The sequence below is a fragment of the Arachis hypogaea genome, chromosome 13 (assembly GCF_003086295.3).
Source record: "Arachis hypogaea cultivar Tifrunner chromosome 13, arahy.Tifrunner.gnm2.J5K5, whole genome shotgun sequence".
NCBI lineage: Eukaryota > Viridiplantae > Streptophyta > Magnoliopsida > Fabales > Fabaceae > Arachis > Arachis hypogaea.
The window spans coordinates 4,257,412-4,282,163 of record NC_092048.1 but is presented as its reverse complement, the minus strand read 5'-3'; the positions used below and the strand labels follow the sequence as shown (position 1 = coordinate 4,282,163).

Genomic DNA, 24,752 nt, shown 5'->3' with positions numbered 1-24,752 from the left:
CACTCTGTGCAATTTATGGACTCAATGCCAAATTGATCCAAGAAACTACATAATTGTTGCAACGATTCCATACTTTGCTTAGAGGATCACCAGGAGCTGGTTTCACAATTGTTCCATCCACAAATTTTTCTTTATTGTTGGATGTTAATGCTTTCTAGATTGCTCTTTTTCAGCTGTGGTAGTTGTTAAAACTCATGATGAAGATTAATGGTGTTCTTCGACAATTACCAGGATGCAAGTAATACGTATCATTCGGATCGCTGAGGGGATTGCCATTGTTTCTTGCCGCCTGTGCTTGCATAGTGCTGATTTGATTAATCAGATTTGCGATAGTTCGCAAGTCTATGTTTGTGAATGTTTGATTCTGTTCTGGCTCCATGACTGGACGTGAATCTCACAAATTTTTCTTGAGTTTAGGGAGTTATCTATGGATCTCGGTGTCGAAGATCCATATCTTTTTCTCTACGATCTCGTTTGATCGGAACTTTCACTTCGACCTTGATGTGGAATCGGCGAAGCGATCAAGTTCTCATCAAAACTCTATCGCGTGAGTTCGGGAGAAGAGGGAAGAAAAAGGAAGAAGAAGAACGATTGAGTGAAGAATTTGTGAAAGAAAAGAAAAAATTCATAACTTTGAGAATTTTTAGATTAACCTACTCTCTTGATTACATAAATCTCTCGACCTTGATTCCCAGCACCACGCTCACCGTACCATGTGAAAAGTGGTCGAACTGGTTGTAGAACAAGGGAGTGACTCAAGAGTGAATATTGAAAGAGAGAAACTTTCTGCAGTTTTTTCTTACTTTGACAGAGAAGACATAGAGAAAATAAAATTAGTTGATCAATAATCTTTGTTAATCTTACACTGCAGGTATATATACATTGGACAGAGCTACCACCTAGAAGATTAAGTTATGGTTAGCCTGAACTAATTCAGTTAGAGAAACTAGCAATTAGTTCTCACATGTTGGAATAGTTACAAGTCATACTAAAAGAGAGAAAAAAAAAGAAACAGTTAGACAGTTAATTAAACTTGATCATATAAGTTAAGTCACGAATATTGTATAACGTAATAAAAGTGTATGCGACTAAGATTGAACCGAATTTAATTAAATTCCAATCTAATCTCAATATTTAATTTTAATAATTCGCATTATTTGTAATAAAATAAATTATTTTAAATAAAAAACACCAATATAAAAAATATTAATAATTAAAATTAATATAATATTTTATTATTAATTTTATCGTAAAAAATATATTTTAACCATTAAAAATAACTTTAAATCAGATCAGATATACTGAATCTGGCCCAAAAAATATATCAGATAAAATAATAAATTCGAATCGACAAAATATGCGTTCAATCTAATACGCAGCGGGTCTTGAACACCCTAGAATAAATCATTGGAAAAATCATCATTTTCTTAATAATTAACCAATTGGAAATTATAATTAAAGTGTTCAAAAATAAATATCTAATATATATATGTATTGTATTAATTATCAACTAACCAGAATCGGTTGGGGGTTTAATTTAGATAGAGTTGATGATAAGGTTCCGTGCAAGTGGAAGTGTTCATTAGATGGGTAGACTTTTAGAAGACTCTCCTTCTAATTAGTTAGATAAAGTAGGTCGCACAATTAATCTTGTGTTAGGAGCCTTAATTTTTTTCGAGGCCAAGCAAGACAAGTTTTTTTTTTTTTCTTTTTTCATATAATAATGTTATATATCCATTTTTTTAAATTAAATTTAACTAAATTAGTTTAATATAATAAAAATTAATTATGATTAATATTATTTTAAATTTTATTATTTAATTTGATTGAACTTAGTTTATATTTCATAAAAAAATTTAGATGTGTAATATTATTCTTTTCATAATAAATAACTATTTTTTTTCTTTTTTTGAAAAGAAAGTTTAAAAAATTCATGGATACTTAACTCAAAATAACACAACATTTTTTAGAAATATTTTTACAAAAAATAAGTATCATAAAACTACTCATTCTAAAAATTTAAACTAATAAAAAAAATAATATTAATAATTATATCTTAATCTGTAGACCTAGGATTAAAGTACTTTAGAAATAAAAATAGTGCTTCAAATTAATTTCTCTGTGATAAGTTGTCGTTGTCGTGTTGTAACTTGTAAGCTTGACTATTTTATATAATCGAGTTCTTAAACTCTTCTCTCATTTTATGATCAAGAGCTTTAACCAACGTTTGAAAAAAATATATATATATTGGATCTTCTATTACTTATATTGCCAAATATATAAAAAAGTATAATAATTTAATTTTTAATTAATTAATATTAATCAATTCTTTTATCATAAGATATTTTTTTTAATTTTTTTATTTTTGAAAAATTTAAAACTAAAAAATAATTTCAAAAAAATAACTAATACCAGTGAAAAAAATTAACTCTCTAATTAAATTCATATTCTCTTAATCAAATTTATCACTCATACCATTGGAAAAGATTGACCTTATTAATTAGGTGTGTATGTAGGTGGAAGCAATGGAAGATTGTGAATTCGCTATCGATCATTTATTTTTCCCTACTTATTTGATCTTCTTCGTTTACTAAGGTGAATAAGTAGGAAGAAAAATAATTAATATTATCTCTATATTTCACTCTTTCTGAAATGAACAATTGATTATGAAAAAAAAAAATCAATTGGATAACTAAAACAAAAACAATGATACATATACATGTTGAAAATTCAATGCTATATTCGGACAATTTTTTTAAGAAAAAAGAAAATATAGTAGTCCTAGCTATATAAATTATATTAAAATATTATTTCAATTAAAAATATATAAAAATAATAATACCTATTAATTTTAGTTAATATTTAAATTAATCTCTAAAATTTGATTTGAATCTCAAATTGACCTTTAAAATTTGAGGAGCAAATTAAAGATTAACTCTTACTAATTCCTCCAAATATCAATATCAATGCAGATAATTAATAAACTCTGATCTGTGCTAAGGATGGCAATATGTACCCTACTCGCGGGTACTCAATTCAACCCCACCCAGTCGGCGGATAAGGTTGTCAACTTGATCCACAACAGGTAAAGTAGGGTGCGGGTAGGATTATCGTGCAGGTCGGGTAGGGTGCGGGTTGCCTCAATCCTACCCGACTAACCCGCACCCTATATATGTATAAGTTATATACTTATATAAAAATATATTTGAAGTGGATGTTGAACCAAAGACCTTTCACTAAATGCAAAAAATTCTTAGTCATTAAAAAAAGATCATTAATTGATAATTTAATATTTTTTTACATAAAAGTCAGTTCTATTTTAAATTATCATCAAATTATATAATAATATTGCATCTTTTTTTTATAACCCACAGATAAATTTAGAATTGACTTCAAACCCTACCCTAGCCTACCCATTTCTACCCCTATCTGTAGCATTCAAATCAAATAACGCTCCATCACCCCCTCTTAATTATCTTACCTATTCTTAGGTAATGAACGAACAAAAAATTCCAAAGGTTGACTTCTTCATATCATTCATGGTTGAAATTAAAGCTTGTTAATTGAGTCATACTATGACTTGACTATTTGAGTATTGACTTTTTTAATGTCTTAACTCTTAAAAAGTTAAAAGTGGAGTTTACAAAAATAAAAAAGAATATTAATAGTTAAATTTTCAATACATTTTTCTAGAATAAACGGTTATTTAATTTCTACCCATAATTTTTTTGAATAATAACAAATCTATAAATAAAAAAATAAAACTAAAGACATACCCATAAATAGAAAGTGGAAATAGATCTATAAGAGATCTACACTCTGTTACAAAATGAGTTCAAACTTAAAGTATTTTAAAAATCTAAATTTATTAATAAATAAAATCAAAATTTATAAATTAATTTTATTGATCCGTTAGGTTTATTTAGGTTTGTTAAAACATAAATAGATATAAATATCTTTTATAATTATAAATTTTATTAAGTATTTTAAATTTATTATAAATATTTTTGCATATTTTAAATATAATAAAAATTTAGATATTCTTATAAATATTAAATTTGGTATTTTATATATAAATAATATTTTATTAAAAATAATTTTTTTAATAATATTTTAAATATTTTTTTTGTAAATATAAATATCAAAACCTTTTTACAAATTTTAAGTCGGTCCAAATATAATAACAAACTAAACTTAGTACTTAAAAAAAATTGTTAAGTATGATTTTGGTCTCTAACGTAAGGGCCAAAAATTAATTTTGTCCCTAGCCTTTTTTTCGCAACAAAATGGTCTCAAAGGTTTCAGTTTGTTTTAAAATCGTCCCTCGGACGATTTTACCCTTGTGGTCGTTAGCTTCCATTATGACCGTTTTAACAGATATTGATAATGTTAATTAATATAAAGAATAATAAAAGCAGTAAAGAAAATAATGAAAGTGAATGAATGTGAAGTGCAGGGGCGGATGAACGGCGGCGGCTTCTGCTGAAGCTCGAGGAAGAGTAGCAGTGCTAGGGTTCAGGAGACATCGTCCATGGCTTCCCAGAGCTCAAGAGCCTCACGTTTTCGTTTAGTTGCAAAGGAGTTGCTCTGCGGCCTAGTGAGAGGCCAATTTTGCAAACTTCATCCACGAAAGATAACTCGGGACGAAGATTTTGGGGTTGCGTATACTATGAGGTAAGGTGTCCTTCCTATTTTGTCATTGTGGATCTGAGAATTTGGAGTTTGTTCATATGTCTCTGTGGTTTCTATCAGGTTCAAAATGGCTGAGATTTCTTCAAATGGACAGATCCGGAACCTAGAGGTGCTCAGCAAGAGGTTGAAATTGCAAGAAATAGGAGGAAGATAACGAAATTAAAGACAAGATTGAAGGATGTGGAGAGGAAGCTTTGGGTTGTTGCTGCTCTATGTATTGCTGGCTGGGTGGCATTTTTGTTCTTATTGGTGCAGAATCAATATAACTTAAAGCACTCAAATGGAATTCATCTAGGTTATAGATGATTTGGTAGGGAATGTTATGAGATTTGTTGTGTTGTAGGGGTAGAATTTGAGGGTATTTTGTGATGTTACAATGGTTTAGGTGTGTAGCATGTTTGAAGCTGTTTGAATTAATGAAGGAAAGTATTGTTTAGTGTTGCCCAAAATGTCACCTTGTTTAATGGTGAAGTTGTGTTATTTTGTAATCTAAATGTAGTTCATAAGTAAAGCACAAAAGCATTAAATACACGACCTAAAAATTCAGTAATTAACTAATGGCATATTTCATTTGATGAGCAGTTATAACAAACACAAGTTAACTGTTTTCTTCCACAGGCCTAATACCAAAATACAGAGAAGCAACACTCAACAAAAGTGTCCTCAGACACTTAATACCAAAATACAGTAATGAAAGCAATGTAATTAAGGTAATGTTCTGAGACTAAATAGCCAATACCAAAATAAAACACTGCTTACAAAGTACTAACACATGATTAACAAAAGAGTTACATGCAAATCCTAAAGATTTCTCCACTGAAATGGAGGTAATTTGGCCATCAACCTCAGCTTCTGCTTGTCCTCCAATTATATGGTCCTGCTCCAATTCATCATTGTCAATTGCATCCTTATCATCCAAATCACTTGTCACAACCTTTTTGCCCTTCTCCGCATTTGAGTCCTTCGGCACAGCATTATCTTCACCAAATCCACTTTTATAGTCATAGACCTCCTCACTGCCAGTGAAGTGGATGTCTTCGACACTATTTTCCTCTTCATTAGATGGCAAGTATGTTGGGTCATCACTGTCTTCGCCACTACTATCATGGTCACTATCCCCCTCCTATCCCTCTTGGCCTAATTCCATTCCACCGTCCTTATTCTGGCATTCGGCTTCAGCCGCAATCCCAACTCTATTAGTCTTTTGTACGTTCCCTTCAAACACCACTAACTCCAAACCACCACATAAAGGTTCCTCACTCTCGCCGCCTCCAGTTTCTCCCCCTACGTCCAGAAAATCGACTTCCGGAAACTCCTCGGCATCCCCAACCTCATGCACCACAAACAGATCAACAAAGCCTTCTCTTCCCTGCTATGGTACACATTTTAATTGCCTCTGTGTCACCTTTCAACAGCTTCAACTGACTCTCATAATCATCCGCAGCTGGGTCTTTGTACCATAACGCGGCGATGGTCGACTTCAAGTATCCAAGCTGCCTCAGCTCCTCGTATGCCTCAAACACACTCCACAGATCGCCGTCAATGTCTTCAACGACTGTAGCTTGACCCTTCAAGTACTTGAGCACACCGTTCTCATATCCGAATGCCCCACCATGGTGCACCCGCATATTAAAGAGCGCCATCTCCTTCCCGTACAACCCTATTAATCAACACAGGGCGTTAGTAAACCAACTAAAAACAACAACAACTACAATCAGTGCAAACCCTAGCCTTCCACACAGCTTCCCACGATCCACATTAAACCCCACAACCGTTACGTCCATCAACAAAGGAGAAATTGCATTCAAAAAATGCTTACCTCGCCAAGAGCTTTCTGTAGAAACGAAGGCAAGTCAACAATGCAGGAAGTTTTTCGGCAACCTCGCTCGAGCTACCAACGTCGGACAGTCCTGGGAAGGCCTTCGAAGGGTTTCACACACACGTTTTACTCTGCAATCCTTTTCTCAAACAATGGGTTGCTTGGGGAAGGCGAAATGATTTCGCGCGAAGGAATAGCAACCAGCAGAAAAATTTTTGTCTTAAAAATTTATTTTTGGGCGTAAAGGACGATTTTAAAATAAACTAGAACTTTTGGGACCATTTTGTTGTCAAAAAAAGATTAGGGACGAAATTAATTTTTGGCCCCCTACGTTAGGGACCAAAATCTTACTTAACCCTAAAAAAAATTATATAGCCAACTATAGGCCAAGCCCAAGTTATTTAACTATTTTACATATCTAACCTATTAAAGATGAAGCTTAGCCTAGATTAGTCTATTTTTACACTTACCTATAAAAAAATATGCTCTGTTGACAAAACTTTGCAAACACTAAATTTTTGTTAAACCTATTAAAAAAATATTTGAAAAACAAATAAACATCAGCCAAAAATTATTTTATTTGTCATTCATTAATTATCTCTGAAATAAATAAATAATATTAGATATAATAAGTGTGTAATTATAAATATTATATACATAAAATTATACAGGGGTGGAGCTATATATTGCGAAAGGGGGCGACAGTCTCTCCTAATTTTAATTTTTTACATGTAAATTATATGTAAATTTTAGTTTAGTCTCCCTCAAAAATTTATTTTAATATTATTTTATTGTTTAAATATTTTTAACCCCCTCTAATATTTCTTCTAGCTCCGCCCCTAAAATTATAGATGTTAAATTAAATAAAACCTAGCATTATTATAAAAAATTACTTAAATTTTTTTAAATACATCCCCTAATCTAAATATAAAAATAGCTTTCCATTTATAACATTTTTATTGATTTGTGACCATATTTTGTTATAAAATATAAAAATAATAACAAACATCTATTGAAAATTGACTCTTTTAGCTTCAAGACAAAAATTGTATATATGAAACGATAAATCTACAATTTCAGGCGCTTCTTAATTTTATTAGGCACTCATAGAGAATATGATGTTTGCCAAACCAAAAGTTTCATTAATAATGGAGAAGTACAACCATACAAAGAGGCTTGGTTCCTTTCCCTTTCTTCGGAAGGTGTAGAAGATCACACATAACTAAATATGAGAATTAACTTTTTGTTTTGGGTAAAGAAATCATGAGTCCATTGTGTGTGCTTATGTAATTTAAGCAAGAAATCTATATATATGGGACTTTGATAGCTACATTGATTTCGCCACAGATAATGTTGCTCCCAGAACACTGCTGGCTTTTAATTATTTCTTTCTCCAATTCTTTATTTTATTTTAGAACTCTATGTACTTTCTTTTTTCGAATATAACTTGATGACCCTAATATAAATAGGCTAATATAATTAGGTAACGTCTTGTGATGGGGGCACCTCTTTATTGATAATATATAATTCAGATAAGATATTCCAAAAAAATTTGTAACTCTAATAATATATACTGCGCCAAATCCAATCCCGACGCCCATATTCATGGCGGTCCGGTTAATCGTCGATATTTGATTTTGTGGCGGTTTAAAATCGCCGCTAATAAAAAAAACCGCCATCAATTCATACCTCCCTTATAATGTGATGAATAATAATTATGTTACATGTATATTATAAATAATCAACAATTAAATCAACTATTTATATAAAATAATATATATTAAAATATATACACAAATATATAGTGATCGATTTTTAGTTGCAAATAGCATTTTTAATTAAAAAATAATTATATTAAGATTGTTTTGATATTTGTTAAGTATAATCTAGTATGTTATGAAATTATTTATTTTAAAAATTTAAGTAGTTATATAAATAAAAGTGCAATAATATAATTATTTATCTAATACGTTCTTTACATATAGAAATTATTTGCGTGAATTTTATATGGATTTTTTTATTTTTTTAATTTATTTTATTCTAATATTTTTTGGAACAACAAAAAATAAATCCTAAGCATTTTCTCATGTGATACCATATCTTATCAAATCAACCACTTATCTTAGAAGTAGTTTCCTTACATGTGTTTTTTTATATATAGAGACAGGAACAGTAGCACTAGCATTTAATTTCTCCGAGTTTTATAATGAGCAATTTTACATGGAGCAAATATTACTAATATCTATATTTATATAAATTTTGTACATAAAAAATATATAATTTATATTTATATATATATCAGAATTTATACATATAAATTAATAAAATTTATTTATTAAAAATAATTTAATATTTATACTAATTAAATAATAAAAAAAATATTAAAAATCACTAGTCCAAAAATTTTTGTTTTATATATATATAGAAAGAGATTATAGCATGTATTAACAAGAGTTTATTAGAAGATTTACACATTCTTGTCTTTTTTTTTGTTGCCCACGGTATCTTCCAATCCTATAGGCTAAGGACTAATTCATTGCAGATTGGAGTTCCATTTAAGAGTCTGTTGTTGGCCAATGGGTTGCTGGATGCACAAAACGAAATTCGAACCCCCGACACTTATTTAAGCGGACGAGTGAGCTGAGCACTCGACCAACCCAAGTTGATTTTTTTACACACTCTTGTCTAGAATTTGAATAGTGAAGGATTATGGCATTAAATGAGACAAAGCAACCACTTTTGATGCTTAGCCAGAAGCACGTACGAACTTTCCTTCATTATCTCACACTGCACCCATCCCTTCTTATAAATGACACTCCCCCAAATCAAAGTTCTAATCCCAAAACACAAACACACTCTCTCTTTCTTTCTCTCTTTATACATGGATCTCATCACTTTACTAACCCTCCTTCCAGCATTGTACTTGTGTTTCCTGATCTGGAACTTGTTCGATCAGAAAAGGGACCAAGAGTGCTACATATTGGACTACCAATGTTACAAACCTTCTGATGATAGAAAGCTAGGCACAGAGTTCTGCGGGAAAGTCATCAAAAGATCCCAATCCTTAGGCCTTGATGAGTACAAGTTCCTCCTCAAAGCCATTGTTAGCTCCGGCATTGGTGAGCAAACTTATGCTCCAAGAAACGTCTTCGACGGCCGCGAATCAAACCCTACCCTTATCGACGGTACAGACACACTATCAGACTATCTGTAATATCATCTTTACATAAAGACGTCTCCTGTCACTTAGATTATTAAATAACTAACAAGTTAAACTAATTTTTATTATAATTGACGTATATTAAAGTGACTAACTAATTACAATTGAGTCTATGGTACGTACAGGTATTGTGGAAATGGAGGAGTTTTTCAACGATAGCATTGAAAAATTGTTGTCGAGGACAGGTGTAAACCCATCGGAGATTGATGTGTTGGTTGTTAATATTTCAATGCTGGCGGTTCTTCCTTCTTTGTCGTCCAGAATCATCAACAAATACAAGCTAAGGCATGACATCAAGGTCTACAACCTCACCGGTATGGGGTGTAGTGCTAGTCTTATTTCTTTGGACATTGTAAAGAACATTTTCAAGTCGCAAAGGAATAAGCTAGCACTCTTGGTAACTTCAGAGAGCTTGAGTCCAAATTGGTATTCAGGTAACGAGAGATCAATGATTCTCGCTAATTGCTTGTTTCGCTGCGGCGGTTGCGCGATTTTGTTGACGAACAAGAGGACATTGAAGCACAAATCAATGTTCATATTGAAGTGTTTGGTGAGAACTCATCATGGAGCTAGAGATGAAGCTTATGGTTGTTGCATTCAAAAGGAAGATGAACAAGGTAGACTTGGTTTTCACCTTGGGAAAACCCTCCCAAAAGCAGCAACAAGAGCTTTCATTGACAATTTGAGGGTGATTTCACCCAAGATTCTTCCAACAAGGGAATTACTAAGATTCTTTGTTGTATACCTAATAAAGAAAATCACAATGTTGGGAAAAAATAACAATTATAACACTCTCAAGGCTAGTTCTGGAGTTATCACAACGACGAAATCGCCGTTAAATTTTAAAACCGGCGTGGATCATTTCTGTATCCACACCGGAGGTAAAGCAGTTATAGACGGAATAGGAATAAGTTTAGATTTGGCTGAGTATGACCTCGAACCGGCGCGAATGACTCTGCACCGGTTCGGGAACACCTCAGCCAGTAGCCTTTGGTATGTTCTAGGGTACATGGAGGCAAAGAAGAGGCTGAGAAAAGGTGAGAGGGTGTTCATGATAAGCTTTGGTGCTGGCTTTAAATGCAATAGCTGTTTGTGGGAAGTGATGAGAGATCTCAAAGGTGATCAAGAGAATGTGTGGGCCGATTGCATTGATAACTACCCACCAAAATCATTGTCTAACCCTTTCATGGAGAAGTATAGTTGGATCAATGATGTTGAGGATGAAAGCACCGCTGAGATCCCTGATTTTCTCAAGTAAGCTCGTCAATCATTACAAGGTTTTATTAATTTATTTTCATATTCGGTTAGAATTGTAAGCATAGGTGTATTTATTTTGTATCATACATCGTCTGACTCTTGTTAACACTTCCAACGTGCATATTGGTAAATATGTGAGTGGATTCGATGTATGATACAAAATGAATATTTTATATATTTAATTTTTCGATGTATTTTTAAAGAAAGGACAAATTAAAGGATGGGGCGAAGGGGAGGCGCTTATTTTTTTGTTTACTTTAGATTATTTTTTCACAAGCATTGATGTTAATGTGTATTTTTTAGTAAATTTTTATGTAAACTATATACTTGCTATTGTTTAATTATATATTTCTCTCTCAAGGAATGGTGGTTATAAATCCAGAAGAAGGAAAGTGGTGTTGTGTTGCTTCTATATATACATTAGAAGGGTATATACTATATATGTATTCCTCTCCCCCTCTCCTTCCCTCCCTCCCTTTTCTTTATGTAGCTTTTGTTTGTTAGTATTTAATGTGTTTGTTTTGGGCAATGTGACAACAACAAAAGGAAGAAAGAGAAAAAGAAAAAATAATAAGAAAAAAAAGATAAATAAATTTTTTATTTTTTAATTTAAAAATACATAAATTTTTAATTAATCAAAAGTATGAAAATATTTTTCACTTTTTAAAATACAATATATTTAAGTTTTTTCATCTAAAATATACAAGAACAAATCAGTCTATCAGATGGATTTAGATGTCTTGCGTTTTAGAAAGTGAAAAACCTTTTTGTATTTTTAATTAATCGATGACTTATTTATGTTCGAGATAAAATGTGATAGACATATTTATTTATTTAGTCAAATAATAATAAAAAAAATTAAATCATTAGAATATTTTATATAATCTTTCAATGACATTTGTTTTTAATTAATAAAAAATATAAAAATATTTTTCACTTTTTAAAATACAAAATATCTAAGTTTTTCTATATAAAATATACAAAAATAAATCGGTCTATTAAATGGATTTAGATATCTTACGTTTTAAAAAGTGAAAACTGTTTTTGTATTTTTAATTAATCGATGATTTATTTATCTTCGTGATAGACATATTTGTCTATTTAGTCAAATAATAATAAAAAAATTAAATCATTAAAATATTTTATATAATCTTTTAATCACATTTATTTATTAGATGATGATTTACATATTTAATAAAAAAAATAATTATTTTTACTAACATGACATTACATAATTTAATATATATAAATTTGTTTTAAATTAAAAGGGCATCAAAATTAAATAAGTTTCTACCATCCTACATATATATGAATAAGGATTAAATTTCTAAGATATGAAATTATGGTGAGTGAATTGAAGAATGGGCAGAGAGGAGATGGAGTTGGAGAGAATTGGGCCACAGGGTTGATGATGAATTTGCCTTTTATTCACAAGCACCATCAGAGGGGTTATGAAAGATTCACATACATGTGACAAGAACACATATACATAAACATATAAATGGACCACCACCACCTTCAGCGCCAAAACAGGCCTCAGCACTAGACAAGCATTCAATTTCTAACACTGTCTCATAATTAATTTTACCGTGTACTACTCTTATAATTATTATCTTTTTAAAAAAAAAAAATTCAAATGTATAGTACTAATGTACTATAGTTCAATTTGAAGAAATTTCATCTCATATTAAAATTGAATCAATAAAGTTTTTAGAAATCAACTTTTTTTAACTGGAAGATACAATTGAAAGGTATCTCTCATAAATTTTTGGACTAAACTCTTTTAAAGTGAAAAAAAAAAAAAGAGATTAATTATTCTTAGACCAAGACACTGAGATGCGATTCACACGATAGATATTATAAAGTTAATTATAATCAATTTTTTACTTTATAATTTTTTTATTTTAAAAGTTATTTTCCAAAATTTTTTTAAAAGTATATTAAGTATATAAAAAAATTATTCATATAAAATATATATTAAAAAATAAAATATATATCGAAAATAAATAATCAAACACCACATATATTTATAAATACACGATGATTTATTTTGTGTGTACATAATAATTTTTTATTTTTATATGTATATTTTGGTGGAAACTCAGGTGCAGTCGACTTCACGTGAAGTTGATACCTGAGAGCCGTTAGATGATTTATCTGATTTGACTAAATTTTCATCTAATGGCTCTAAAATATCAACTTCACATAGAGTCGACTTCACCTGAGCTTTTACTGTATATTTTTTCAGTTAATGTTGTTGGTGGTGATGGAAATTTGTTGACTTTAAAGTGGATATAGCATGACCGAACACGCGATATTTTATAGAAGCAGACAATTTTACATCAAAGTACGTATTGCGTAAATAACATGTATAGGTGAGCCTAATTAATTATGCGTGAACAAATTAAATAGTAAATACTATACTATATCAATGACATTCGATTTTTTTAGAAAACCTACTTTAAAAAAAAAAAAACAACATTCAATCAACAAAGTAGTAAACTTGTCAAACAGTAATGGTGAAAATAGTTACAAAAAAAAAATATTAACTAAAAAAAGTTGATAATCTTTTCTCAATTACATATATATATATAAGGGTAAGTATGGTTTTGCTCCCAAAAGTTTAGCGTCAAAACTAGAATACTGATTTAGAGGAGGTAATTGTTGGTAGTGGTGAGGGTAGTATTTTTGTCTAAAAAAATTAAAAAGAACGATTTTAATACGAAAAAAACGTTAAAGACAATTCTAAATCGAAAATTAGATGAGGAACGGTTTCGATTTTCAGCCTCAACGTTAGAGACCAAAACAATACTTACCCCTTTTTTTAAAGCAGGGGTAGTTTAGGAATTAAATTAAAAATTTAAATAAAAATGATGATTTTAATACGAAAAAAAATGTTAAGGACGATTTTAAATCGAAAATTAGATGAGAAACGATTTTGATTCTAACACTAAACTTTTGGGATCAAAACCATACTTACCCCTATATATAAAGTAGTTCTACAGTCCTACTAATTAGTATGAAAGAATATTATCGCTAATTAATGAAAGTTAGCACAGGTGGTTAAATGTTCGTTCGAAACAAGTGAATAGTTATTCGTAATTGTTGTAAAGGATTCTTTCTAGAAGATCTATAACTATTTTCATTAACATCAATATTATAGAATTAGTATAATTTATTATTTTTTAATCAGTCATTAACTAGCAGTATTTAAAAGTATTGGTTAAAAACATAATGCTAGACTCTTCGACTAAAAATGGTGATTTCTTGACAAAAAATGTTAGCCGATATAAATTAAATTTGTTGATCCTTAAACTTTTTTTTTTTCCCTAAATGTTCGAAAGGTATGTACTGTGTTTTTCCTTAAAAAAATATTATGATTTATCCTGAAAAAAGAAAAAAAATATGAAGGAAAACATAAATAAAAAAATTGATGTATTTATTTTTATGAAAAATTAATAATTAAAATTATTAGATAATAAATTAGTAGTTAAGTTTATTTTTTGTTTTTTATTTTTATTTTTATAGTTTTTATGACGTGATGAATAGTTAGTTAATCAGAGCAGTTAGGTACGTAGCATTAACACGATATTGGCTTTCTCAAACTCATTGATCCAGCTAGCTTTGTAAAGCAGGGAATGCATATTATATTGTAGAACATTACTGGCACATTGGAACAGCATATATATAAAGATCGGATTAAATATGATGCATGGACGTTCAAACAGACACGAAATCTGACACGATATAAAATATAGACACACAAAATTTTATAAGATATGGAGACACAAGATATATATATATATAATATAAAATATTTTTTAAATAAATTATAATAATATTTTAATAATTTATTAATTTTAAAATATAAAATAATTTTATAATAATTTTTAATTTTTTTTAATTATATAAAATATTTAAATATTTTTTATAATATATATTATTTCTAAATTTATTTTAAAAATACATATTAAAAATAAAGTTGAACATGATACGTAATGATATTTAAGTGTATTTAAAGATATCTGACGAATAATTTTTTATTTTTTATTACAACATAATTGAACTCAACAAACACATGTATCGAACAAATATCAATAAATGTTATTTTAAAATATGTGTGACACGTAAATATAGTAACTTAGTGAAATGGCAGAACTTCATAAATTAATACAATTTGTTAAATTAGTTGGGGGGTACAGTGATGAATAATTATGGTTATTATTGTTGGCCTGATTAAAAGTGGAAACTATTAAGAGATTGTCAGTCTCTCACTTACCATAGTAATATCTTCTATTTTTATCTACGATTTAATTTACAGTTTCAAAGACAAAATAAGATATGCTACCTAAAAAATGATATAAAAAGTAAAATAAAAATATTATATATACACTAAAAATAATTACCAAATTATTTATTATATATTTGTATATAAATATATTTTTTAATTTATTTTTAATATATATTTTATACTAATAATTAGTTTAGTAATTATTTTTTGTGTATATATAACATAATTAAAATCAGAAACATAAAAATTAATATTTTTATATTTTATTAGTAATATGCTAAATATAATCTAAAATAAATTATAAAATATCTATTTTTTTTTTTATTTTCTTTCTCATACAAATTTAAATAAAAAATATAATTATAAAAAATTGAATATAATAAAAAAAATTTGTTAGCGTCTTTATTTTTTTATTATGAATAAAAATATAAAATATATAATTTAATATTTTATTAAAATATATTATTTTTATTTATCAATTTGTATCTCAGTATCTTTTGCTGATTGTTCTAAACAAACAAAGCTTATAAATAAAAAGGTAGAAAAAGTAAATGTAAGGTATTAAAGTTTGAATGAAGGATGAATGATACATATATATTTGTGGTATGTATATCACAACAGGTACACGCACAAAGCGTGAAGAAAAGGGAAATAATAAAGAAAAAGAAGCACAATAATGAAGAATAGTAGCAGCAGTAGTACTGTTAAAAAGTGTTAATCATTAAAGTAGAGAGCAATGAAGAGGAAGATGAAAGATGAGGCATGATGAGTTGCCTAAATGAAATGATTCAGCATCTGCAGATGGAAACAAAGGCCACAATAAATGTATGCAAAAGAAAGCTCTCAGGGGAGTTAGTTGGCCAAACACAACACAGACTAATTAAAGTGAATGTGATGCTAATTAAAGGGGTCTATGGGAATTTGGTGAGGATAGGTATTTACTACTACGGTTGGTTTTAGTTTGGAGATAGAAGAATGAAATTTAAACCGATTAAATTTTAATTGGTTTTGTTGGTTTGAAATTGAAATTTTTTGTGAATAAACCCGAATTGATTAAATTTGGGTTGAAATCGGTCTGAATAGTCAAGTATCTGATTACATATTTTTTTAAACAGCAAACTTTTGAATAGAGTTCAGTACCGCGTGATAAGTGCTTCAAATGCTTGTGACATGGAGAGTTCAAGAGTTATTTAGAATATATTTTAGTTTATATTTTTAGAATATTTTATTTAATATATTTGTATTTTGTTTATTTAATTACTAGATTGGGTCTTATATTTATGGATTTTAAGTTTTTTCTTTGTTTTAATCTAATAAGATGTTATAAATATCTCCTCAGCTATTGTAGTCATAGCATAGAATGATTTAGAGGTTTGAAAACCCCCTTTTTTTTAGTTTCGTGATGAAACTATGGTGTGGACAATTGAGGTTGAGGAGTCCCTCTCTTGTTGCATCGGGGAATTGGGTAGAAGGTTGAGGAGTCCCTTCGATTCAATTCCCAAACTATGGCGTTGACAAGTTAGGTTGAGAAGTCCCTTTTTTGTTGCGTCAAAAAATTGGGTAGAAATATAGTGATTTTCCTTGTACTCAATTTTAATCTATCTTTTTTGTTTATATTTCAATTATAATTTATCTTTTTTTTATTCAATTTTAATTATTATCTTGTTTATTCTATTATTTCTTTATCACCACAACAGATTCCTCTTTGACCTGTTGGATTAAGAGATATAGTCAGAAACCAAAACAATAATCAAGTACCTCATTAAAATAAAATTAAAAAAATATGTAAATAATATATAATAATAATAAATAAAATAAAAAATAAATACATCATAAAAATTATACTTAAATAAATATTATAATTTGTATTTGAGAAAAATAAATTTGTATATATATTATTATATATTTTTTAAATTAATATAAATCTAATTAAAGTCAAATTTAATCGAATATATATCATCCAATTACACTTCATTAGCTATTAAATATATAACCAATATAATTGGTTCGGGCTAGTTTATCGTTTCAATTACCCGTAATCGTGACCATCCTAAATATATTAAACATATATCACATATATATAATATAATATTAACATCCAATTCATATCATACACATGCCTCCATAATTATTATTACTAATATATTGTTCCTGAATTATTCGCCGAATGTTTAGCTGAGAGAGTACTACTTCAACGATTCTACTCCTCCTCCTTCCATTATTGGTTGTTGTGTTTGATTTTTATATTGTTTGATGATAAATTATTTATAAAAATTTAATTTATTTTATTTATAATAATACAAAATGTAATAATAAAAAGTAATTATGAAAAATGAATATTAGGTTTTGTAACTTTTGTTAATATTTTTTATAAAAAATAAAAAATACATTAATTTAATGTTTCAGAACCTAATATTTCTGCTTATATCTTGTCAAACCTAATGTGTATATCCATATACAATAATTATAATAGTCAAATATAATTTATTGTATCTGAAAACAAACGCATATACAATTACAAGAGTCAAACATCATGTGAAAAACATACAGCTGAAAATTAAAGAACTAGCCACTAGCTAGTCAAGCTTTGCTATCATATATATATATTGGAAGTAAAGCTATAAATTATGAATGAATTCATTTCAAAAACATTTGGAGAATGGTAAAAGTCAAACAGAAAACTACCTTATAGAGTTATAGTCAAATTAAGGGAACATGAAGAAACAATTGTTAATAAATTGTACGTTCAACTATATTATTATTCATTTTTTATTTTTCAGAAAAATCACTAATTAAACAACTAACACAATGCTCAACCTGGAAAATAGACCACATCTTCATTATTGTACAACAATTCTAACTGAACATATATTAATTATATAAAAGTCCATATTAGTAGTTCTAACCTATATTATTATTATTATTATTATTATTATTATTATTATCAACTAGAATACCAACTAATTCGTTGAAAAAATATATCGGAAACCTAATAAAAAATCCAAACTCATCAAACTCGTTGAAAAGATCGAACATCCAAAATTTAACCCAAAAAAAATCTAAAATTATTGTATAAAAACTTCTAAAGCAAAGAAAAAGAAGAGAGATGAAGGGAATAGTAAAGACGCGTGTTTTTTTAGCATAAAATTAATTTTTCAAATTTAAAAATCAAATTTTTTTTTAAAATTAACTGCTTAACTATATATATATATATATATAATTGGTTCTTTAGACTTTCTAGCTATTATTATTAGCATGTTTAATTATTTTATTGATTCCTACAGTTTTGCTGAATTTTTAATTAGGTTTCTATATTTTTTTTTTAATTAAGTTTTTCAATTGAGTTCCTACATTTTTGTTTTCTTTTATTTGAATCCCTACACCAATTTTTTTTTTTTTAGTTGGGTCCCTATACAATTAAGCCAATTACTACCAAGAGGGACCTAATTGAAAAAAAAATTTGGTGTATGGACTTAATTAAAAGAAAAAAAAAATATAAAGACCTAATTGAAAATTTCACGAAACTATAGGTACCAACAGAGTAATTAAACCTTATTAGCATATTGTTAGGCATGCACTTAATCCATTTTTGTTTGCTTTGGTATATATCAATCAATAATGAATAATGTGGGTAGACTTCAAAATGCAGCTATCCAAGATAATCACGGAAAAACCCATGCTACTTTGTGGGCGTATTAAGGATTAAGGATATGCTACAATAATATCAACAGTTATGTTAACATCAATACACATCTTCACAACTCAAGAAAATGAAAGGCTGTTCCCAAAGAAATTAAAGTCAATGATATTAAAACAATGAAAGGACGACAATGACAATCAAAATGTATCACACAAACTTGCATTGTTTAATTAAGCGCCTCTTGTTGCCAGAATAAAGGTCAATCGATTTAATGCATGCATTATTTTTGTTATGTAAAATGATTGAGTAATCACCATTTATACTCGCTCATGCATTATCACTCGAATAAATAGTTATTCTATACCTAACCAAAGCTTAATTACACTCTATTCATGATTATGATGAGTATACATATTATATAATAGAATCTAATTTTCAAACTCGTATATCACTTTCATGGTGATCTATTTGCATGTGGCATTAAAAACCATGTTCTTGTTCATCGATAGTATCATTTAAGTGGGTGATGTTTTCATTTATCTAAAAAGTGCAGCATATGTTAATGTATGAGGGTTTCTATAGATGTGTAAAGAGCATAGTAAGAAGATTCCAAACTCATTTTGACGTCAACCATTTAATTACTTAATTATCAAAATAGTTCCATTTATATGGTATTTAATTATATTTTAAATAAAAAATAAAAAAGAGAAATATATTTTGTTTGAATAATATTAGTTAAAAAAATTCTTTTCGTATGATTATATTACTAAAAGAAAGTGCAAATTAAAATAATTGTTTATATTCTTAAGTATATATATATATATATATTTTTGTCCATATTCTTAAATATTTGATAGTTAAAATCGTTGATTCGATAAAATCAAAACATTTATTTAAAAAAAATTATTTGTACACTAAAATTAACTATCAATGTATTTGTATATAAATATATATGTGATTTAATTTATTTTTAATGTTTATTTGTATTCTAACATGTATTTTATAGTAGCTAATTTTGGTGGCTGATTTTAGTGTATACGTGATATAATTTTTTTTTTCCTTTACAATATCCGTTTATCCGACGGACAAGGAGTAATCCACCGCAAAAATTAAAACATATATCAAATAATAACATATTACACTTATAATCATATGTATTTTAAAAAAAAAATGGACAAACTTATTTTCATGGCCTTTCCATCTAACATAGAAGCTCCTTCATTAAGCCCAATTAGCAAATAGGAAGCCCAGTAATAGAGGCCCAATAGGAAGCCCATTGTATACATGAGGCGCAAGCGCAAAAGCCCAATCAACGTCAGTCGCATTCTGAATGTGCCAGCCACATGTCCAAAAAAAAAAAACGTGAAAGCCAATATCTTTCAAGTTTCAACGAAGAGCAGAGTGACACAGAAACGGAAACTGAAAAATAAATCAGAAAAACGACACCAACAGAAACTCTAACTTGAACTCTGTGACTCACTGAGTTCGTTCGTTCGGAATCGTTAACCGTTGTACTTGCCATGGAGAATGAGAACAGCAACGAAACAACGAGTAGCAGCAGCAGCAGCATCGTGGATCCTCTTTCCTTCAAGCTCCTAGTTTCGTGTCCCTCTCCTCTCTCACCATCACAGGTTCTCTCTCTCTCTCTCTCTCTCTCTCTCTCTCTGAAACAAACCATTGAAACTCTAAAGCAATGTGCCTCACTTGGATCCTTTTCTCATTAAGGTTTCTGCTTCATTCAGCGCCGATTACGACCGGGTCCCTCACCCTGACACCATCTTGGAGAACTCCATCTCTCAGGTCCATCACACACTCTTCTTTATTTTGATTTGATTCCTTGTTTAATTGTTATCGCTTTTCGGTTGTGTAGATATGGGAGCAGAGAGCTCAGAATAACAAGTCACTCTTCAATGGAAACAAGTTCAGGGTATGTTTTAGGGTATAGACTATAGATCAGGTCACACGTCGGAATGGATGCTATGTTAATTGTTAAGTGTAGTAATTTTGAGCATATAGTTACATGAATTCGCCAATTAGCTGACATATTACATACTAATTCATAATTTATATGTGTACTAGAACGCCATAACTATACTTTTCATATAAATTATTTTACATTTTGGCTTGCTGCGTATCCGTATTGAAACGTATTGTGTTTTATGTAACTATGATTTTGAGGACTTATCTATGTGGTTTGTGGTTTTTTTTCCTGGACTGTTCCTAACAGAGTGTGAATTGCAGTATGGAGGGTATGAATTGAAAGATGGAGGTGGATCCAATCATGAACCTCATTTGTGCCTCCATCTAGGTTTGACAGATTATAGGTCTCTTCTCAATGCCCCCTCTTTTGTATGTTACATTCTTAATTAGCATGGTTAGTGATTAAGAAACTAAATAGTTCTGTAACTTTCTTGATGTTGATCTGCATTTGTTTCAGTGATCATATTAACATTACCTTTTTAACTAGCCTGATTCAATCTTCATAGATTGTTATAGAAGAGTAAACAAATGATGTGTGAATGTGGTGAATTAGTTGTGCAAGGGCATAAAAGCGGTATTGAACTGAAAAAGCATGTGAATGATGTATTTCCAGCAAATACAATGCATTCTGTGTTTGTTTGACACCACTTCAAGCGGAGTTTAATCTTAATGCTATTGTTTCTTTGTATTTCTATTTCAACTCTACTTTCCCCCTTTTCTTGTAACTATTGGCTAAACTGCTTTCAGGACTTTTGTGGGAACAAACTTAAGTCCTCTGTGGGAAAGGTTTCTGGTTCCATCAGAAGGTAAATCATTACAGTTAGTACTAGTTTATCATGGAGACGCTGCTATATCTAACTTCCGTGCTGAAGATTCATCACGTTAATGTCCAGTAATTTATAGGGAAGGAAGCAAGGAGATGAAGGTTGAGTTAGTGTTTGAAAATATGATCTCTCCCTAGTTAGCCAGAATTCCTTACAATTAGTGTTCAAACATGTTGTCTCTGTCTAAGGATTAGATTAGATGTAATCAAAGGCTTTATTTTCCTCTGTGCCTCTTCCTTCTTCACTTCTTATCTTTTAAATCAAAATTAATCAATTTGTCTTGACCTAAGTCGTCACATCTTTCTTTTCCATCAGATGATCCTATTCGTTGTCAGCATACCTCCAGTCCGCTAGGAAATGGTGCAGTGGTGGAGACAATAGACAAGAAGATAATTGTTTTACAACGGAGTAACAATGTTGGTGAATTTCCTGGACATTTTGTGTTTCCCGGAGGCCATCCTGAGGTATATAGTAGTGAAAGTTGCTTCTAACTGGTAGAGCAGTGGTAAATTTCTTCTCAGCGATAATTATGAAACCAGAAGTTAGTTATGAAACTAGTTTTTGATTTGTTTCTCATATTATATGCACGATGTATTCCTTTTGTTCATGTAATCATTTTATTAGTATGTAATCATTACTGATTAGGAGCCAATAACTTATCCTAAATTATGAAAAATTCAGAAACATCAGTCCTTGGTGCACATGGCTTTACATGGTTCTCTTTCTTAATGATCCACAGCCTCAAGAAATTGGTATAACTTCCCATCAACATGGCAAGGAATCAGTCAACAATGAAGTTTCACGGGAGATGTTTGACAGCATAGTTCGGGAAGTTGTTGAAGAAATTGGAGTGCCAGCCTCATCCCTTGTAAGTTTCATATGTACTTCGATATAATTATGAACACAAATATATAGCTTTTTCCTTTTGAGTGAGTGAACTTTAGGGATTGAATAGCTTGAAAGACTAAGTATCCAATTTATATCTTTCGACTGCCATGTAGAGCATTCCAGCTTTTATTGGCATATCTCGCAGGGACTTGAATGTGAGACCGGCTGCATTTTTCTTTATCAGATGCAATCTTGATTCAGAAGAAGTTCAGAAGCTTTATTCTAATGCACAAGATGGCTATGAATCAACTCAGCTTTATGCTGTCTCAGTGGTAAATCTAAAGCTTGTTTTAAACTGTTTTGCCATGAATTCCACTCATGATAATTATGTGACTTCTCTTTTTCACAATTTCGGTGTTGCCATTTAACTTTAAGAGCATTTAGTCTAATGCATTGAAAACTATGACACAGCTACTTGATTGGTGTTGAATTGAATACTCAAATGATATTTCAAAGCTTACCATTTAAATTATTGTTGCTAAATTTTTAACATTTGAAAACTTCAACACTTTACAACCAACCTTGAAGCCAAATTCATTACTCTTGACTTGTTTTGATGGATAGTTAATTAATTCTAGTTTCTTGCTTAACCTTGAAGCTAGCATTCATTCACTGATTATTATTGTATTTGTTAGGTTGAGTTAGAAAGCATGACTTCTAGGATGCCTGGCTGTCATCGCGGCGGATTTGCTCTCTACAAATTGATGGTTGAAGCTGCCAACACTACTTCTTCAAAGTTTTTGAGCACTTACAGTTTATAAAGCATGTGGTTGAATCAAGATGGCTTCTCAAGTGTATTTCTTGAGTAAGTTGAAGTTGGTATTGCTGAGTTAAAGCTACCCTAGTGCAGTAGTGCACCCCAAAAAGAAAAACTGCATAATTTAACCAAGCTCAATTCGTTCAGCATAATTTTATACAGATTTTGTATTCTTGCCGAAATAATAAAAGCCAATCTAATTTTGTATCTATGTACACCGAATACAAAAATGCTGTGTTCATATCCCAGTGTATATACCTAAAATTTTGATTGAGAATACTGTAATAATCCTTGCCTTCATCACCACTGAGTGACATCAATGTATTTGAAAATAATATTTAATACATGACTTCTCATATCTCAATTTGGAGCATATTTAATATGCATTTTGAAAAAAATGTATAATTTATAATGCTTAAAAGTTATATATAAAAAAAAAAAACAAACAAAATAGTTGCATAAGTTTATAGAATACATATAAAATGTTCTTTAAAAACATACACAAGTATTTTATAGATTTTCACTTGGTGTAAGGAAGAACCTACATATGGAACTAGGCTAGGGTGGATGTGGCTTCTCAAATCCAACAAAGTTCACTTTTCACAAGAGTTCAAATGTCTCTCTTAAATTTATTATGTATCTCACCTAATAATTTTGTAATTATGCCTCGGATAAATTCTCCCCGTGATATGAACATTGATTCTTATGAATAGGTATGCTAAATATTGTAAGATTCTCAGCATTATTTTCACTGCAAAACCAGTGTTTCTTTCACGTGGATGGCTGGATGCTGTATATACTATATACCACTTCACCTATGAAGTAAACATAATTTGAAATAGCATTCTTCTGGCACCGGATTAATTTAGCGGTAATGTTAGAAAGACAAAAAACAATTAATTCAAATAATTTAAATTTGTCTTATATAATATTTATTTATTATAAAATGTATTAAATAAAGTCAAAAATAATAAATTTTAATCGTTTTTTGCTAATATTTTTTTGTTACCAAATATTTTTGTTAACTTAAACCATATACTATTTGTTCATACCCTGGCCCAATAAATAGGACCCAGGATCCAAGCAAAGAAGCCCAACCCAAAGGGGTTGGCCCTCCCCCAGTACCGGCCTTCATCCTCAGAAGTCGGTACTGAACACGACCTACTCCAAAGAAGTCGGATACGAGGGTTAGCTGGCAGATAACACTCATTCGAATGAGTAACCGCCCCTAGAAACTCTCTAACCACTTCATAGAGCCATATCTTAACCTCCCTAAGATATGAGAACGGTTATCCACCTAAAAAGGTGGCACTACTTCAGCGGTGGTTATTGGTTCACCTCCATAAATACCCTGACATCCCTCAGGTATCACTAAGTCCCAATA

At 29.8% G+C, this 24,752-nt stretch overlaps 2 protein-coding genes across 2 annotated transcripts; both read left to right on the top strand.

The window, feature by feature from the left end:
* The first annotated feature begins 9,321 nt into the window (after positions 1 to 9,321).
* On the top strand, positions 9,322 to 11,348 carry LOC112736584 (3-ketoacyl-CoA synthase 12). The gene is made up of 2 exons (XM_025786098.3): positions 9,322 to 9,696; positions 9,857 to 11,348. The coding sequence occupies exons 1-2, from the start codon at positions 9,393 to 9,395 to the stop codon at positions 10,987 to 10,989; spliced, it is 1,437 nt and encodes a 478-aa protein (XP_025641883.2). The 5' UTR covers positions 9,322 to 9,392; the 3' UTR covers positions 10,990 to 11,348.
* Positions 11,349 to 20,318: 8,970 nt separating this feature from the next.
* On the top strand, positions 20,319 to 23,732 carry LOC112736583 (nudix hydrolase 9). The gene is made up of 9 exons (XM_025786097.3): positions 20,319 to 20,550; positions 20,645 to 20,719; positions 20,790 to 20,846; positions 21,161 to 21,243; positions 21,647 to 21,705; positions 22,039 to 22,187; positions 22,463 to 22,591; positions 22,725 to 22,883; positions 23,247 to 23,732. Exons 1-9 carry the CDS (start codon positions 20,440 to 20,442, stop codon positions 23,370 to 23,372), a joined length of 948 nt encoding a protein of 315 aa, XP_025641882.1. The 5' UTR covers positions 20,319 to 20,439; the 3' UTR covers positions 23,373 to 23,732.
* Positions 23,733 to 24,752: the final 1,020 nt, after the last annotated feature.

Excerpts from the sequence above, each read along its gene's own strand:
- LOC112736583 (XM_025786097.3), top strand. The coding sequence starts at position 20,440 with ATGGAGAATGAGAACAGCAACGAAACAACGAGTAGCAGCAGCAGCAGC. Across the intron at positions 20,720-20,789 it reads TGGAGAACTCCATCTCTCAG|ATATGGGAGCAGAGAGCTCA; the intron begins GTCCATCACACA and ends TCGGTTGTGTAG. Across the intron at positions 22,592-22,724 it reads GAGTGCCAGCCTCATCCCTT|AGCATTCCAGCTTTTATTGG; the intron begins GTAAGTTTCATA and ends ACTGCCATGTAG.
- LOC112736584 (XM_025786098.3), top strand. The coding sequence starts at position 9,393 with ATGGATCTCATCACTTTACTAACCCTCCTTCCAGCATTGTACTTGTGT. Across the intron at positions 9,697-9,856 it reads AAACCCTACCCTTATCGACG|GTATTGTGGAAATGGAGGAG; the intron begins GTACAGACACAC and ends TGGTACGTACAG.